Source organism: Drosophila nasuta, chromosome X (assembly GCF_023558535.2).
Source record: "Drosophila nasuta strain 15112-1781.00 chromosome X, ASM2355853v1, whole genome shotgun sequence".
Classification (NCBI taxonomy): domain Eukaryota; kingdom Metazoa; phylum Arthropoda; class Insecta; order Diptera; family Drosophilidae; genus Drosophila; species Drosophila nasuta.
In genome coordinates, this window is record NC_083459.1 from 22,905,649 (window position 1) to 22,924,044 (window position 18,396).

Genomic DNA, 18,396 nt, shown 5'->3' on the forward strand with positions numbered 1-18,396 from the left:
AAGAAAGCTTATGGATGAGCTTTTAAACGCATTCCAAATCAGCGGCAAGCTTTCAAATAAAAACCTAAAACATGTCCGGCAGCGCACACGCAAATAATAAAAGTTATTTTTGAATCGTGCGTCTAAAGTTACGAATTGAAAGTGGTTATTAAAAAATTAAAAAAAAAATTGTTTTCTTCACTAAGGTATGTTTTTTTTTGTATGTTTTGCTCGAAAATTGTTCTATTGTTTTATACGAGAGGTGTGAGATTTAATTGATGTAGGATTTAAAAATATAGAATATGTGATAAATATATATTGCAAACCTTTAATTTACTATTCAAATTCCGTTAGAATTGACCCACTGTACTGCGTGTGATTTCCTTGCTCCCATCGTCGATTGTAAAATTTCCCGAAACTGTTCTAGTTCCATGAATATCATTATTTTGTTGACATTTGTGAGTTGCTCTGACCCGCGCCACGATAAGCAACTGCGTACGAAACAATCAACAAAAGTTTGTGTATACGTATGTATGTATTTCGAAGAATATATAAATTTCCAGAACGTGTCCGTTGGGAATATTTCTATAGGCTCGCAATTGTGGGAGTTTAACCTTGCTCTAATGCCTTATCAACATATGTAAGTGTATAAATAAATATATTGTGAACATTATTTTATTTTATCCAAGTGCTTGTGTTTTCCCTCAAGGAACCATAACCACAATTTTATTGTTGATAAGAGAGAGAGAGAGAGAAAGAAAGAGAGCGACGTAATATAAAAAAACGATCTTTGTAATCCGTACACCCAATACTCTGTACTTTTTCTAGACTTCTGTAGAAATCTTTCGATTTAACTAGAAATGAACTCCATCTGTGATCCTGAGATCATTGCACGCGTTCATATTTAACTGATAATTATTGTAATTACATTTTTTATATTCGTTTCCCAATAAATAACAGAAATTCACAGAATTAATCATAACAATATCCGCGGCAAATAACAAATAACAAAATGAAATATGATCGACTGCGAAATACGCATTCATCTTCCATCCATCCTTAGGTAGAAGCTCTTTCGATAAAGATCGTTAATTCTATATTCATCTTTATATAATTTAAGGTTTGCATTTGACTCTGTGATGGATTCTTTCAACGATAAGTGTCTGCAAATAAAAAATGTCAGGTGAATTCTTTGTTTTTGGGGGAACTGTTAAATATTATGTATAAGAACATAATTTAAAATTGAAAATTAATAAAATACCTTTTCCCTCCACAAACTAAAGGGTATCAGGAACAACTCATATATTTTAAATCGATCTCCGCCGTTGAGCCCGACTGTCAACTTTTAGCAATCAGAAGCTCAAGTTCGCGTCGCAAAGCACGAACGAACAATCTCGCGTCTCCGACGGATTTCAATATAGATTTGTAATTTTGTTGTATGTACAGTACGTAAATACGTATGTATTTATATTAAGTCGGCTGCAACTGCGATGCGGCTCTCATCAGTTTGGATTTTCATTGCGATCACGTGCATTTCGCCTTCGTATTGTAAGTGCGGTATATCAAAAGGTGTCGAGATTCAAGTGTCGCAAGAGCGACTGCGCAAAGGCGATGCGTATAATATTACCTGTTCGATTGTAGATCTCGAAGAGGTGCAACGCAATTGCAAATCATCACAGATTGATATGCTCGCGAATAACACGAAAGTGGCCACGAAATATATCAATGCGACAACCTTGTATCATCAAGTTGATTCGGCTCAGCCACAACACATAAGCAGCGGATATTTTTGTTCCTGCAACGGAGCAGGTCTCGTGGCCATTAAATTCCAGATTGGTGTTCAGCTGCACATCGACGATTTTGATTGCCACTTTTTGGATGAACCCGGTACGCAACTTGTGTGCACATTTAGTGCGCCGCCTCAGTCCTTCGTTGTGAATCCACAAACCAGTTATAAGCTCGAATATAAGAGGCGCTGGTGGAACTGCACCACAACAACAAACAGCTTTGCAAGGGTGCAATGCATTGTGCCCAGTAGCCACTTCAGCAAGTTTGAATCCGAATATAAGCTGACGGTCTCCATGGACGATGGTCTAGGTGTGATGAATAACACATTCACGCGATCCAAGACCGAGTGCACTGTGCTGCCGGCCATGGAGGAGCTGAGGCAGCTCAATCGCAGCAGCAACTCCCACTGCCTACAATATACAGATTTGAGGAAATCAAATCATGATGGCGCGTGCTGTGAATACAATCTTAAATTGGAGCCAAATACTACCCACAAAGTGTCGACTGACAATTCAAACCTAATAATATGTCTGTCGCAACTGTTGCCGCACCAGAACTACACGTTAAACGTGAGTCGGCGTCTCAACCATCCAAAAACACATTGGAGCGAGGAAGCTGTTTACAAGTTTAGCACAGATGCCACCATTCCGCCACGGCCGCCAAATGTCTGGTCGAATGGTTATGTCGTCGATAGCAGTCGCCGGGAATTGCTAGTGTATTGGCAGCCATTAAATGAGAGCGAATATAATGGATTTAATTTCACCTACAACGTTACTGTGCGCGACAGCCTGGGAAACTTTCAAGTCGGGTAAGTACGCCATTTTTGTTTTTTTTTTTTAACGTGTGGCAGCACTGATCGATAATCTCCGAGTTGTACTTCGAAAACAGGCTGAAATCAAATTTCAATTTTAATAGATTCCAATTTTAATTTTAATTTACGTTATTCAAATATTTCTGAATCTCATGGAATTGAAATTTGAATTTTGCAGTCGTGCAATTTTCAGTTTTTTGTTAACATAAATTGTGGTCACACTAGTCGATAGTCGATTGCAGCTCATTTCGATAACGCGCTCAAATTCGAATTGTATTTGTCACCTTTGGGAATACCGCAGATTAATTTGAGAAATATTTTCCTATTCGCTGAAATCAAATTAGAATAACTTTTATTATTTTTTGACTCACACAACAGACGTTGCCACATGTAAATCTATTTAGTGTGATTACATTGCATATTTGAACTTCTCCACAGGAATGCAAACATTCACCTGGAATCGAATACGGCTCGCATCAGCGGCATGCCACCGTCGACATCGGGGAGCGATACCTATGTGATAACAATCAAAAGCCAAAATAGTGCGGGACTCTCGGAAAACAGCAGCGACATTTTGATATCCCAGTTGACAAATGCAGAGGATCGTAAACCGATTGATATGTGCATCGAAACGGAAACACAGAAATTGCGTTGGAAAGAACCGAAGATAACCGACGGTCTCACCTCCTATACTATCTATTCGTGTGATACCACTAAAGCCGTTCCCGATCGCTGTAAGGATCCATTACGTCTAGCGGCAACGAATACGAACAGTTGGGATAATTATTTCATCTTCCATAATTCATATAAATATTATAAATGGGCCGTTGCTGGCAACTACAGCGGATCGACGGCCGCCGGTGGCATTGTCTGGTTGGATGATAAGAATTCGTGTCACACGAATGCTGGCGAATGGTGGTTCGACAACCGAAATGTTCACGCAATCATTGCACTGGGCGTTCTTGGCGTTACTTTATATTTTCTTATACGCAAATTCCGCTACATGTCGGACATTAAGGTCGACCTGCCACCTGGTGTTCTAGTCGATCGGGAGTCGAATCAATTGCTACTCACCGCGACCGATGACATTCCCCTCACTCGCAGACAGGATGTATACAGCGTGACCATAAAGCCAATTGTCATCGACAATAAAAGCGACATCACCGATAAAAATACCAGCACGGATAACAGCGCTTACATTGATACCAGCGCTACCACCGATAACAGCGCTTACATTGATACCAGTTCAACCATCGATAAGAACACTTTTAGCATCGATAACGTCAATAATGCTGGCTACACAGAACTCTCGCCTATGTTGTCAACGCCACGATTCAGCGCCACCGATAACAAATCGATAAGTCCTCGAAATGAACCTGCTGTTATGGACTACGTTGCGATGGATATGGTGGCAAGGCGACAGCTTCCCGAATATGTTAAGCCACCGGGATTGTATACAGTTTTGTAAATGATCCCAAGTCTTAAGTTTTTTCACCTACACATTGTAAATAACACGATTGCATTTATTTAATTAAGCTTTTTTTTTTGTATGCATACATACATACATGAGTCTCGTATTTTCGCTACCTCAACAGTATGTCTCATAACAAGATAAGTACGAGATTTCCTAACATTTCCCAACGACGAAACATCCAGAAAATTGCAAACTTATGTGTAACTCTTATCGTTTGAACAATCAGGACAAAATATGATGATTCACGATGACATTCTTAAATACCTACTAGCTTTTTCTATAGACTAATTGTCAATGAAGATAAAACTGTAATTTTGTTGTTGTTTTGTATACTTAATTTATTTGAAGATATTTGTAAGTTTAATCCATCGACAAGAAGACAGTTGAAATACCTCAACACTTGAGGTGCTCCAAATATAATTTTATAAAATAGTATTTAATACAAAAATCTATTGTAAAACCAACCAAAGTAATGAAGTGCAATTGATTTGCAGTATCTCAGTATGTATGTATATAGTAGAGTTTTTAGCAGCTGAAGGAGTGGGACCATGCCACCAACTTATCCTAACCGAGCTGAAAGTCGCAATAGTCTTCTAGAGATTGGATGTGCTGGACTTGCTGCCGTGCCATTTGTAGGAGCCATAGTAACGGAAATTGGCCTCCTCACACTTGCGGTCCGCCTCCTTGGGACCACGGGAACCATAGACATAGGGCAAGGGCTTCGTGTGTTCCTGTTCGATTTTGTGGAGAATGGGCGTAAAGATGCGCCACGCCTCGCGCAACTCATCGGAGCGTACGAAATGCATTTGGGAGCCACAGAAGACATCGAGTATCAAGCGTTCATACGCATCCGGCAGATAGGAATCCTTGTAGCGATGCTCGTACGTCAAATCCAATTCGGTTTCCTCAATATCAAACGTGATGCCCGGACTTTTGGTCATCATCTTAAAGTAGAGCGCCTCGCCGGGCTGGACACGTATGACCAGCTCGTTTCGTTTCGTATTCCCCTCGAAGATGTCCCCGGGGACATCCTGATATTGAATGCGAACCTCCGCCTTGCGTTCGTTCAACGCTTTGCCGCAACGCAAGATGAACGGAACGCCCTGCCAACGTTCATTGTTGATCTTCATGACGGCCATGGCAAATGTGGGCGTCGTTGAAGTACTCGTTACGGTTGGATCCTCCAAGTAGCCAGTGCGAGCATCCTCTGTGGTCCCATCCGGGTTGCACACATACTGACCCAAGACCATGTCGCTGAGCTCCAGCGCTGGAATACTCTTTAGCACCTTGACCTTTTCGTCGCGTATGTCATCGGGATGGCACGAGACGGGCTTCTCCATGGCGACCAGCGAGAGTATCTGTATCAAATGGTTCTGCATCACATCGCGAATGATGCCAAACTCATCGAAGTAACCGCCACGGCCCTGGGTGCCGAAGGGTTCCTTGAATGTGATCTGCACGGACGCGATATTTTCGCGATTCCACGTCGAGCTGAGGATCTTGTTGCCAAAACGTATGGTCATCAAATTCTGTACCATCTCCTTGCCCAGATAGTGATCGATGCGATAGAGTTGCTCTTCATCAAACAGGCTCGCCAGATGATCGCTCAATGCCTTCGAGGTAACATCGTCGCGGCCAAAAGGCTTCTCTACGATCACGCGATTCCAGCCGTTGCGCGACATGCAGATGTTCTTGATGTTCAGCGTGACCAAGTCATACACACTGGGCGGCAATGCCAAATAGAATATGCGATTCGCCTTGCAGTGATTCTCCATCTGCTCCAATTGCTGATTGAGCAGCTCGTAGCCGGTGCGACCATCGTAGGCACCAGCCACATAGCTGTTGAGGCTCCAGAACTCATCGTACTTGGCTTGCTCACCGGGTTGAACCTGCAGCGAGATAAGTATAGATAATGGTATGGTATTTTGTAGAGGAAAAGAAAACGCACCTTCATGTAGGCGTCGCAGTTAGAGCGGAGCTTTTCAATGGACATCTTGGAGCGAGCATAACCGCATATTTTCGTGGGTTTTGGCAGCAAATCATCGCGGTAAAGCCACCACAAAGTAGGATAGATCTTCTTTTTCGCCAGATCACCCTGCAACAGTACAAAACATTAGCTTTAGGAGCGCAGGAATTGAGTAACTTATTCGAGTGAAGTCAGGGAGATTGGAGATTGGGGAAAAACTGTTGAGACAGAGAATCTTAGGGAAAGAAACTAGGAGAAAAAAACTCAAAGGGAAGACCTTAAGGTAAGGAAATCAGAAAGTGGCGTTTAGAAAGGATCTAAGAGAAAGAAATTCAGAAATAAAAAGCGAGAATAGAATCTCAGAGGGTGAGAAATTACAGGAAATAGCTGGAATAAAGAGACCTTAAGGTAAGGAAATCAGAAAGTGGAGTACAGAAAGGATCTAAGAGAAAGAAATTCAGAAAAGAAAAGAAATTACAGGAAATATCTGGAATCGAGGAATCGACAGACCTCAAGGTAAGGAAATAAGGAAGTAGAGTTCAAAAAGGATCTAATGGAAATAAATTCAGGAGTAGGAGTTCAGCGAGAAGAGAAACAGGAGCTAGAAGAGAAACATAGGGATATGGAATCGAGAAATGTGCAAAACTTTGCTTGACTTACCGAGGCACCAAAGACCACAAAAGTGTGCGGAATTTTGCCGTCAAAGTGTGTGCCCTCACAAATCATTGTGGCGGACTTGAGGGACTTGATAATTAGATCCAGCGTGCCGCTGCCCGAGATGTCCGAGTTGCCTAGTGAAAGTGAAAGGTGGGAGAAAGATAAGCGTGGACATGAGGTTAGTGCGTGTGACCTTCAGTTGACTCAAGCAATTCAACCTTGAATTTATCCTCAGCGATCAACGATCGAGGTACAATTGTTAGAGGTCAGTTAAGATATGTCGAGCTGACTGACTGACTGACTGCTTGCTGAGTTTGTCGTTACTGATGGCGGGCTGTCGAGCTATTGACTTGTTGCTCGATGCGCTGCCCAATACGTAATAAATCGCATTTCTATTCTAGCTTGACTTTCAAAGCAGCGTTAACATCGATGCATTCTATAGTATCTTGGCTTACCTACGCGCTAGATAAGTGCCAAAGCAATAACAACTGCCCTTCGCCCCAAAAATAACCAAAACCCGAACCCCATCGAAAACGAAACCGAGAACCGAAACCGAGAACCGACGACACGACACAGCGGAAATCGGTTTCGCCGTGCAATTATTATACCCGCTAGTTAAGCTGGCGTAGAAGGGTATTGTGAATTAATGAAGACACCAGCTAATCCAGTTGAACAAGCTCGCTATACACAATAATTAATATTATTAACTTTCGATTTTATGAAATTTTTCAAAAGAATACAATACTCTTTGTGAATATTTTAATTTTATACAGTACTTTAGCCATGTACATATGTACATATACAATAATATGCTGTGCGCTTAAATAGAAGAGGATTCAATCAATCAATTTACCGAAACTTGTGAAATACATTTTCAAATTCTAGAAAGGTTCTTATCTCTCCCTTTGTAATGATAAATACGATTCATTTGAATTGCGGACGAATTTAATGTTGTACACAAATCAATTAAAAAAAATGCATTTCATTTGCTATGGTCACACTTAAGTGTAAGTTTTATCAATCCAGGTATTTCAAAGTCAAGTAGACTTTCGATTTTCCCGCTCAGTAAATTGCATTATTCGAATAGGGAAACGAGAGGCGAGATCAGTTAACGTTGCACTTTTAACGTGCTACGACATATAAATCCAGATGGTAAGAGATTTGTAATTGATTTTCAAGCTGATCTCGATTTCCTTTCGTCAAGTTTATCAAGGGTATTCGGCTCAACAGAACATTGAGGACAACTAACTCACATACATACATACGTATGTGCATACATATGTTCTTCGTCATGCATATGTATGTGGTGCAGTACATGTGTATGTGTACTTGTCAAACTTTCAATGTCATTAACATTGGCTAATTGTGAATGCCAAAGCGCGATCGTTCCGTTCTCATTCTCTCCTACACAACACGCCCTCTGGCTGTGTAGCGCTCTCTCACTTGCTCAACTTGCAAGTTGTAAGGTTATTTGTTGCTTTAATCTTTGGAGTGAATGTGCTTAAAGCAAAAACACCAAAACAACAACGAGAACAACAATAAGAACTCGTCGAATCAGCAGCAGCAGCAGCGTTGTTGCTAGATAGATAATTGCGGAGTGAGGTGGAATGATTGAAATTGCGATAAGCACAAGCGACCGCCGCTTTGCTTTGTAGGTGACCCTTTTGCCAAAGAACGCTCATTTGAAGGGCGCACTTTTGCACACACATACACGCATTCTCGCACTCAGATAGTGTGTAGCGTGTGTTGGCGAATGGCAGAATGCGAATGCTTTGCCTCCTACACACACACACACATGCATATAGCGTTGGAGTTTTTTCTCTCCTTGCATTGACCATTCGGCTTACACACACACATACACACACATTGGTGAATGTGATTTTTCTCTCCTTCCATTCACCACCATTCGCCCTGCACGCACTCACACAATGGTGAATGGACCTGACCCATTTACCCACATTCTGTTTCCCGCCTCAGGTGCATTACTATTTCAGTATTGTACACTTACCCGCTTGATTCATGATTGTTTTGGTATCTCGGTGTCCGTTAACTTTCGAAAGCAACGTTATATGCGTTGTTTTGTTTATTGACTAACAGCAAAAAAATGCGCTTGCTGAGATCGTGTTTTCCGTTTAACTTGTTTTCTTCCAACGCTTGCTATTTTTTTGTTTACGGCAATTTGTTAAGCTTTTAACCAAACCAACAACCAAAAAAAAATAATTTGTCTAAAAAATAAAGGTCAAGTAATCACAAACACACAGAGACAGAGAAAGAGAGTCGCACTCATACAAGCACATTTGTACACACTGGCACGCAAGCGCAACGTGAGTGAGTGATTTTTTTTGTTGTTTATTTTTGAGTTTTGTATTTTGTTATTTTTTGTTTTGTACTGTGCTGACTGACTGCCTGCAGTAATTATCAGTGTGCGTAAGTTGAGTTATTTCTGTAGGTTTGCCCGCTTGGTTTGTTTTGGCGTCTTGGGAGCTCCAAAAATATAACGATATTGAGCTTAGCACGATCGCAGCGCGAATGCGCTAGAGTAAATGTGCGCAGCGTACATGAAGCAGCGACTTGGACGGCGGCAGAGGCAGCGACTGCGACAATGGGCAATGCCAACAACAACTACCAAAAGCAACAACACTGTTACAACTATAATGTTAGCAGCAGTCGAAAAGAGCACACAAACATTTGATATTCGCCGGTTTCTCTCATGTGCATAGAGACGCCCGCACACACACACGCGTAAGAGAGCGTAGCCAGTGTTACCACAAATTATAATTTAAAATTTATATAAAAAACATACGAGAAAATGGTACGTCATGCTTGCGATTACACATTTACATAGGCCTAGCAATGTCAAGACCCAGGTGCCCCTCTATATAACATGTGCTATACAAAAGCGAGCAAATAATTGTTGATGTTCCGCAAGTTGCAATATATTGCATTAGTCCATGGCTATCTACAAAGTAGCTAGTGCGTGACTAGTTCTCTCAGCACACACACGTAGATGAGCGTGTATTGCAAAATCATGCAATGCCAATGGGGCGCTATCAGAGAAATACTACAACAACGATTACCACCAACAGAGGATTTTTAGAGGTCTTTTTCGAAAGCTGGTGATTCACACACATGCACACACACACAAATACACACGGCAAACACTCGGCTGGATGATGCCCAAGACTGCGCTTATCGCTTATCAGCAGGGTTGCTTCACCAGATACTCAACAGACAAGTAGACAACAACAGGTGAGTGGAGTCTCACGGTACTCGTAATCAGTGTTACCCTCAATCGTAACGGAAAATAGTTAAAATAAAATACATAAATAAAATAAAGAAATAACTATTTTAGCGGAAAATATAAATTGGATAATTTGAAGGGAAAATAATAAACCAAATGCGGCAACCCTGCCACTAATGCACAATGCATGTTTAGCCATCAAATCGAAATGATATTAAAATGTTATGAGAAGGAAGGGGTCATAGTTGGTGATATCGGTAAATAATGCGGATCATGTGGGATTTGTTGTAGTGCCATTATAAGCCATTGGACATGCCCAAATATGTGTGTGTAGTTCTTTTGTATTATATTTACAGTCAAACTAGGAATAAACGAAGAGAACAAGATAAAATTACATTAATTCATTTGTTTCTTTTAGCACGCACGACGATTGTTTTGTGTAGGACAAGAGTCGTAAAGCCACGTCTATATACATATATATGTATGTATGTATATATACATATATATATATAGCACATGCAGTAAACACATAGTATATTACAATTTTATTGTATCGCTTTTGCAAATTCGACTTTAGTGTATAGTGCTGTCTTAAGCTCAACATGTATGTATGTTGTTGTTGTTGTTGACGACATTAATCGAGTTGCTCTTCCTATTTACAATTCTCATAGTCTCGATCATTTCGATAAGCGCAATCGTCTTATTTTTGTATCTTTTGTTGTTGTGTCGATGATTGCAATGATTTCTTGTTGTTGTTGTTGTTATAAAACGCAGGTGATTGTTTGGAAGTGTGCCGTGACCAAACCTCGGCTGTCAGTAAAAGAGCACCGAGTGCAGGATCACCCGATTTCGTCGCTCCTCAAACTCCTGTATCATCTCATCGATGTCGTTATCGATATCGTTTGATTTAGCCATCTGGGAAAGCAGATAATTTTCAATTAGCATTATATTTATTATATCTTTTAACCTAATTAAAATTTAGTTCTCAAAAATTCCAATTGATATAATATTAGTTTTTCATGTTAGGGTTTTTTTTAACTTTGTTAATAAAAACAAATTGTTTCTTAAATAACAAGAAAGCTATTCCAAGTATGACTTAAACAGAACAATGACAAACTAAATTCCATTTCAAATAAATAATAATACAATGATATATTAATAACATGTGGATTATCAAGGTGACAACGTGGTAGGCTTTTGTATCAAGTTTCCCACTGCCACTCAGTCAGTATACCCTGCTTCCTTAACGGGAGGATCGGGCATATATAGTACATACAAATATATGTATATTCGAACTTACCAGATTAAGCATGTCGGTAATTAGAAATGCACCCATCAATGCATCCTCAGAGTTGTCCACGACATCCACGTTGAGAACGTGGACGGGCCGATTGTTCACGGCAGCCATAGACTCCATGTGAAGCACAACCAGATCGTAGACTCGCTCCTCCACCGTAATGATAATATCAAATTGTTCTTTGGTCTCTTGAAAGCGTTCGGGGCATTTCTTAATGCGCCGATTACGGTCGAGCATGTGCAGCAAACCGTTCTGTGTGTAACTGGCGAAGAGGAAAACGAAAAGTTATGATGCAGCAAGAGGAGGAGGAGGAGGCGATAGTGATGATGGTGCACTTACAATTCCTTGTCTTTGGACTCCAAGTCGCGATAGATGTGCTCGTAGCTGGTGCCGAATTCGTAAACATTCGGCTTGTCGAAGGCAATGCCGGGCAACTTGACCCGTTCACCGGTGCCATAGGAGCGCACGTTGAAGCCCTTTTTCGCTAGGAAATTGTGCGCCTCCATGGAGCGATTCATGTTCGATGAACAGACCACAGCAACGGACAATTTGCTCGGGTCAGTCATATTCTATATTTTGGCAGTGGCAATTCGTTTACGCTTCTATATTAACAACAATCCAATAAATAAAATAAAAATCTCTAAATTTGAGGGACAATTTCGAGCAGAATGACGATAGTGATGGTGGTAGTAGCTAGTGGTGGAGAAACATCGATAACACAAAGAGGTATCGATGCCTTAGTATGCAGAAGTTGCTGTGGATTTGAATTAATATTTTAAAAGTTATACGTACGGGGTCCACTAAAAATTTCAAAATGTGTACTTTATAACAAAAAGTTTATATCAATAATTTTACAAATTATTTTCAATACTATCAATCTTTGGCCACCTCTAGAATCTACTCGAAATATACCGTCGCTGTACGAATGTGCGCACTTGAACACCAACCGGTCACACTCGATGTGGCGTTGCCACCATGCAGCAGATCCGGCAACCCTGCAGCACGTACGGCAACTACAAACGTAACGTTTTTCTCAAGTGAAGCGGGCGGCAACTTACAAAACAAAAAACACAAAGTAAATTATTAATATTATCAGTGAAACATTTATAAGATACTGATGTGCAAATGAAATTAGTGTTAAGGGAGCATTGAGTTTGTAAGCTTGGTGGACTTGTGTAAAATATTTGGCATGTGCCCACAGGCGAGCCACATAATGTTGTTATGTGGCAAGTTTCTGTGGCACCGAAGCTCCTGAGCTCCAAATGCAAAAGAGCGCGCGCGCGCGCTCCCTTTTCCCCAGTCCCGATCCAGACGGCGCTTGTGGAATGCGGCTTAGCAAGTTGAAGCCCAACATACACACACATACAGTTATCCCAATACCTGTCACACATACATACGAGCGACCGAGAGAGAGAGAGCGCGTTATAAATGCAGATGTGCAGCATAGACAGGTTATTTAGTTTGTTGCACGGTCGCCTCTCTATGAACCGCTTTTTCCAGCCAATATTCCGCACACACACACACAGACATGCAGACAGAAAGGCAATCGCCGCGTCTCTGTTTGTTTTTTTTAACGTCTCTGTTTCTCTCTGTGTATTTCGGTCTATCTGTCTCATTCCCTTCGTTGTTAACTGGTTATGCGAATAGTGGCAACGCCTGCGGCTAGAACCAACGACTGATATCGAACCCTGCTTCGACTTCCACTTCGACTTTCATGCCCACTTCGACTTCGTCCACCAAGCAAGCTGACCGCAACGGCGACTGATAGTCGTTGTTTGTCTTGTCACTCGAGATCGCGATCGCTCATCGTTCACTTGTCGCCCGGCTCGCTGTGGTCACATTCCAACATCGACTTCGGCTTCCAGCTTCATTCCGAACAAACTCTCTCGCGATCTTGCGTTCGTGTGTGTGTGTGCGTGCTTGTGTGTGTTTGGCATTTGTTTTGCTTTGGCGTCGTCGCAGTTGCTTGGCCACTACTCTCTCTCTCTTTCTTTGTCTCTCTAGACGGGATGCCGCTGCATTGGTTCTAATCTCGGCTTAATCCATACAGCCATTGCATTCTAATTGTGCCTTCAAAAACACACAAAAGTATTGATTGAATCTTCAATGCAAATGTGACATGCGAGGAGCGTCAATTAAATCGAAAAGGTAAATCAATTCTTTCCCACTCTCGCTTACAACAAAAACGATAACGATGACTTGCCAAAATGCATTTTGACTTTGTCTAAATATCGAGATGCAATAATTCGTGTGTGTGTGTGTGTGTACATGTGCATGTGCATGTGTGTTTATGCTCGTTTGCAAATTTGAACCCCCTCCCTCCCACTGCTGAGTAAAACGACGCTGACCGACGCGTCGTTACCCTTTATGTGTGCAGTATGTGGCAGCTGCGGTTGTCAGCTGATATACCCCATTTGTGTGCGCTCTTGTGCAGGGTACCACATAATGGAAAATGCTGATTTGCTTGTGCTTTCCAGCTAAATGTGCCAAGGACTCCAAAGTTATGCTATCGTGTTATTATTGCTGCACCTGCTTCAGCTCACAATTGCCATTCACCCTCCCCGCTTACACTGCCCTGCAGCGAGCATTCGCCTCGTGGGAACTTCTCTAATTGTGGCGTGTGAAAAGCTGCTGTGGCAATAACCTTTGCAACCCGCTGCAACAACAATCTATACAACTGTTTTTCGCTAAAACTCTTCATAATTGACTTACCTAAGAATGCTGCATATAGTGAGAATAAAAAGTGACTATATAATGTAATCTAACTAACTTTCTTCTACCACAAAAATGACACCAAAGAGTTCAAAAATTCTATTTTAAAACCTTATTTTGCTTTCATATTTGCATCATAATTTTTGTTCTTTAAAAGTAATTGTTTTTTAAAAATATTAGATTAAAGACGTAATTCCTTTGATAAGATATACATATACAACAAAAGTGCCAGATTACCCTTAAACTAATTATTAACACAACAAATGCAATTCCACTGAAAAGGATTTAGTCATCTACTTTTTTCTCAAGAATAATAGATATTGAAGATTAAAATACAAATTGCGATATATTTCTGAAATTGCTATATGTATTTTGAAACTTTTCTTAAACTAAACATAAGAAGTAAAGATTAAATTGAAATTTGTATTACAAAAATAATTCGTAAGAGTTATTTACTACATATATTTAAAAAAGAATGCTATAGTAATTATGAAATAAGAAATTTATTAAATTATAAAATTTAATTAAAAAATGTAGATGTAATTTGTTTGATAAACAATTCAAAATACAAATGTGATTAATTAATATTCCATACAATAATTTAGAAGGTTTTAACCTTGCTTCTCTTACTAACCGTAGAACCATGTTTATATTCAGAGTCTAATTAATGGAAAAATATATCAGGATCTCTAGGAATTTTCTTGCTCGTAGAACTTTTAACTATGCTCGCCATAATCTCTTCCGTTTTTTATGTGGAAACTATAATAATATCTCTGCTCTAGTAAATCCAATTCCTCAACGTTGATACTACAATATTTATAAAGTATTTCCTTAGTTATATCTACTATATGAATATACACATATTTTTATTTTTTTCTAGTAATATAGTATTATTGGATTTATTTCGTTTAGTTGTCGTTGAACAAATTTATACATATTTTTTAAAGGAAACTAATTTGTGTGAATTAATTTTTTGGTTGCAGTTGCAACGCTGTCCGTGGCAGGTATTCATTATGTGAACCATCCATGGATCACGAGGAGTAGGAGTAGCAGCCAGCCAGCCAGCCAGCCAGCCAGCGAGCATAAAAAGTAGCAGGTGCCTCACCCCAATTCAAATTTCGAAGCAGCGCAGCGCGGGCAGCGGACACAGGAAATGCTGAAACACGCCTCGAATGCGACAAGCAATGCGACAGCGACGTCGACGTCGACAGCGACAGCGACGTCAGGAACAACTGCTGTTGCTGTTGCCACCACCAATGGCCAGCTGCTGCGCACCACAAGCAATTGCAACAGCAACAACAACATCAACAACAACAATAACAGCAGCACTGCGAGCAGCAACAGCAGCAGTAATAACAACACACCCTCAACGACGACGGCAGCAGGCGGCGGCAACTGCGGTAGCAGCAGCCCAGCTGCAGTTGGCAATGCCACCGCCAATGTTGCTGCTGCTGCGGGAGCGACGTCACCAACGCCAGCAGCTGTGGCAAGCACGGCACGCAACATTCACCTGCGACCGCCGCAGCCGTTGAACATCAGTGCACTGAACGCTTCGACGTGCAGCGGCAGCAATGTGGCACGTGGCAACAACACGAGCAACCTGCTCAACATTGCCACAATGCCAACGCTGATGCCGCCAATGAAGCCCCTCACACCGCTCACGCCCAATGGCAACAGCAACAACATTAGCATCAGCAACAACAACATCAACAACAACAACAGTCTGCATCATCATCATACGTACACCAATCAACACATGCTCGCGAGCAACAGCAGCAGCAGCAACAATCAGTTGCACTTGCAGTTCCAGCAGCAACATCAACATCAACAACAACATCAGCAGCAACAGCAGCAGCAATTGCAAGCAGCGGGACAGCAACAGCAACTGATTGCCAATCACAGCAATCACAGCATGCTTAGCACCACCACCAACAACATCAACAACACGCTGCATAATTACAGTCAGTGCAACAACAACAACAACACCAACATCAACAATAACAACAACTTTGGCAGCAGTTTAAAGACAACCAAACATGGACCAGGACCACGCGAAGTTCTCACCAGCCTAGGATTGCTTTGTCTGGGTAATAATACTGAGATTAAGAAATCGAGAATTCATTTTTAGTAATTCATAGCATTTAGTTTGATATTCGATATACCAAATGCTATATTTGGTATATCCTTGTAGTATAGAACTTTAAAAATACTATACATTCAAGAGAATTTTAGGTTGCTCGTATAATCAACAAGCCAAAGGAAGAATTTATCTTGATAGATTATATTTAAAAAAAATAGAACTAGAAAAATTACAAAAAAATATACCGAAAGCTGTATTTGGTATATTGGTAAAGTACTACATTCAAAATATACCACAAAGTACAGCCAAAGCAACTAAAATCCCGTTGTAGTCGGCGTTTTATGGCTCCTTCTATCTAATTGTAGCATTTTGCGTATATTAATTTGGTATATTTTAAAATGAATCCTGCACTTTTGCTTGGTCACAATGGGTATCGGTATCTCACAGTCGAGCACATTCCACCAAGATCTTAAAACAATCTTTCAAACAAAGCGGCTTGACTGCAATTAAGAAGAAAATCTCTAGGGAAAGGTGGACAGATTTGACACAGTAAAAAGTATATTATAAGGCAACATTATTAATAATAATAATTTAATATATGTATATTTTGCATTTTATGGTACATATATTTTGAATTTAATAATATATAAGTAAACCAAATGTTTAATTTCCATTTTATGGCATATTTTAAATGTTGGACTATATTCATATATCAAAACATTGCCTTTAGTATAGTTCAGTATTTTTGCTGTACATTAATTTGGTATATTTTAGGAACCTTTCTAGGGAACAGATTAACGACTATAAAAGAGTAAATTATCAGGAGACACTCGCAATTGCTAAACTTAATAATAATTATGAATTGGCCGAAAATGTGGTATATTTTGAATACACCAATTATAGATTATGGTATATTTTAGAAATAAATGTATTTTAACTCTCTTTTTAGTATCGCTCTTGGTATATCTGGTATATTTTGAATGTAGTACTTCAGCAATTTACCAAATATAGATGTATATGATATATTTGATATGATATATTTTTATGGTATATTTCAGGAATAATACCGCTGGTATCTCCACTTTCTTACTTGTTCACTAATAAAAATGTATTTAAATTCTCTTTTTAGTATCGCTCTTGTTGGCCTTGCTGTCGCTCATCTTTCTGCTGAAGATCTCGCCAAACAGTCGCGAGGAGGCGCTGAGCCGGAGCAGCAGCAACATCAATACTATCAGCAACAGCAACAACGAGGACTTCATCATCGTCTATGATGTGACATTGGCCCTCTGCGCTTTGTCGTTGTCGCTCAATCTTTGCTGCCTGCTCGTCTGTGCCATACAGTTCCTGTTCGCCGTGAAGCTGCTCCGCTCGCCGATGTTCGATGGCCGGGACAACAAGTACCTGGAGAAGTCGAGTGCCAGTCGAACGTGCGCCGTTAGCGGATTCTTCATCTCGATCCCTGTTTTTCTCACCGGCATCATACTGTACACATTCAATCACTTCCATTCGACGCCGGCGATCATTACGAGCGTGCTCATCGGCGTTGGGATTGTGTTCTGTGGCGGCGCCATGGTCCACAATGTGTTTGTGTGGCAGAAGGAGAAGACCATCAGCTATCGCAGTCCAATTGCCCCGCTTACCCCATCATCACTCACCCAGCTCCCGCCGCCCGTTCAGTTCTATCATCAGCAGACGTCGCAGTCGACGCATCCTCAAGCTCAAGTGTTGCATCACTCGCTGCTGCATCATCATCATCCCACCTCGGTGACGCCGGTGTCGCCAAATCATTCGCATGGCAGCTTCAATCCGCTGCTCTGCGCAGCTGGCGCCATTCCAGCCACAGCGCCTCCGTTCCTTGTGCGTCCGGCAACGGCGACGCCGCCAACGCCGAAACCCATCAACATTGGCGTTGGCATCGTGGCCACCACGACGGCCAATGGCAGCTGTCTTTTGGGACGCGAGCTCAGCGGTTCGGTCAGTCCGGGGATTCCCCCGACGCTGGACATGAGCAACATCACAAACATTTCGCTGCACGAACTCTCGACACTCGTCTAACACAAATACGCATTAAGCTTTAGCTTTTAAGTTCTGTCCTCTTCTTGCCAACTATTGTAAATATCTGTACATAGCTGTAATCATTTTTTTTTGTCATTGCATTTATTTATATTTAGTGCGCATAACCCAACGATCACAAAATCTTGAAATCTTCATGTTATTATAAAGTGTAATTGGAATCAAGAAACGAAACGGAAATTCCGAAAGCAAATGTGTTTGATGGTGCCTTAATAGTTGTTATTGAAAGCAGTTTAACACATTATAATGTAAAATCACTTTTTTTTGGGTAACATATATTTATATTTAAAGCACAAAATCTTCAATTTACCGTACAAA

At 40.9% G+C, this 18,396-nt stretch overlaps 4 protein-coding genes and 1 long non-coding RNA gene across 9 annotated transcripts; 2 read left to right on the top strand and 3 right to left on the bottom strand.

Annotated features, from left to right (window-relative positions):
• Positions 1 to 894: 894 nt before the first annotated feature.
• On the bottom strand, positions 895 to 2,620 carry LOC132797048 (uncharacterized). Its single transcript, XR_009633621.1, has 3 exons — positions 2,535 to 2,620; positions 1,241 to 2,477; positions 895 to 1,142 (listed from the first exon to the last, which is right to left on the bottom strand). It is a non-coding gene; the product is annotated as an uncharacterized LOC132797048 (long non-coding RNA).
• LOC132797038 (cytokine receptor) lies at positions 1,470 to 6,219 on the top strand. Of its 2 annotated transcripts, none has more exons than XM_060808463.1 (2): positions 1,470 to 2,575; positions 3,017 to 6,219. In XM_060808463.1, exons 1-2 carry the CDS (start codon positions 1,470 to 1,472, stop codon positions 4,044 to 4,046), a joined length of 2,136 nt encoding a protein of 711 aa, XP_060664446.1. In that variant the 3' UTR covers positions 4,047 to 6,219. The 2 variants fall into 2 exon arrangements, with proteins under 2 accessions (XP_060664446.1, XP_060664448.1); XM_060808465.1 differs by lacking the exon at positions 1,470 to 2,575 and adding an exon at positions 2,722 to 2,968.
• LOC132797042 (glucose-6-phosphate 1-dehydrogenase) lies at positions 4,364 to 8,890 on the bottom strand. Of its 2 annotated transcripts, none has more exons than XM_060808472.1 (4): positions 8,684 to 8,890; positions 6,679 to 6,809; positions 6,001 to 6,147; positions 4,364 to 5,941 (listed from the first exon to the last, which is right to left on the bottom strand). In XM_060808472.1, the coding sequence occupies exons 1-4, from the start codon at positions 8,694 to 8,696 to the stop codon at positions 4,646 to 4,648; spliced, it is 1,587 nt and encodes a 528-aa protein (XP_060664455.1). In that variant the 5' UTR covers positions 8,697 to 8,890; the 3' UTR covers positions 4,364 to 4,645. The 2 variants fall into 2 exon arrangements, with proteins under 2 accessions (XP_060664455.1, XP_060664456.1); XM_060808473.1 differs by lacking the exon at positions 8,684 to 8,890 and adding an exon at positions 6,894 to 7,047.
• A 137-nt stretch (positions 8,891 to 9,027) lies between these two features.
• On the bottom strand, positions 9,028 to 11,898 carry LOC132797045 (RNA polymerase II subunit A C-terminal domain phosphatase SSU72). Its single transcript, XM_060808475.1, has 3 exons — positions 11,553 to 11,898; positions 11,217 to 11,475; positions 9,028 to 10,831 (listed from the first exon to the last, which is right to left on the bottom strand). The coding sequence occupies exons 1-3, from the start codon at positions 11,777 to 11,779 to the stop codon at positions 10,730 to 10,732; spliced, it is 588 nt and encodes a 195-aa protein (XP_060664458.1). The 5' UTR covers positions 11,780 to 11,898; the 3' UTR covers positions 9,028 to 10,729.
• On the top strand, positions 9,286 to 18,060 carry LOC132797041 (probable serine/threonine-protein kinase DDB_G0282963). 3 transcript variants are annotated; one of them, XM_060808471.1, is made up of 3 exons: positions 9,286 to 9,924; positions 14,909 to 16,012; positions 17,135 to 18,060. In XM_060808471.1, exons 2-3 carry the CDS (start codon positions 15,079 to 15,081, stop codon positions 18,058 to 18,060), a joined length of 1,860 nt encoding a protein of 619 aa, XP_060664454.1. In that variant the 5' UTR covers positions 9,286 to 9,924; positions 14,909 to 15,078. The 3 variants fall into 3 exon arrangements, with proteins under 3 accessions (XP_060664454.1, XP_060664453.1, XP_060664452.1); XM_060808470.1 differs by lacking the exon at positions 9,286 to 9,924 and adding an exon at positions 12,159 to 12,288; XM_060808469.1 differs by lacking the exon at positions 9,286 to 9,924 and adding an exon at positions 12,788 to 13,361.
• The last annotated feature ends 336 nt before the right edge of the window (positions 18,061 to 18,396 follow it).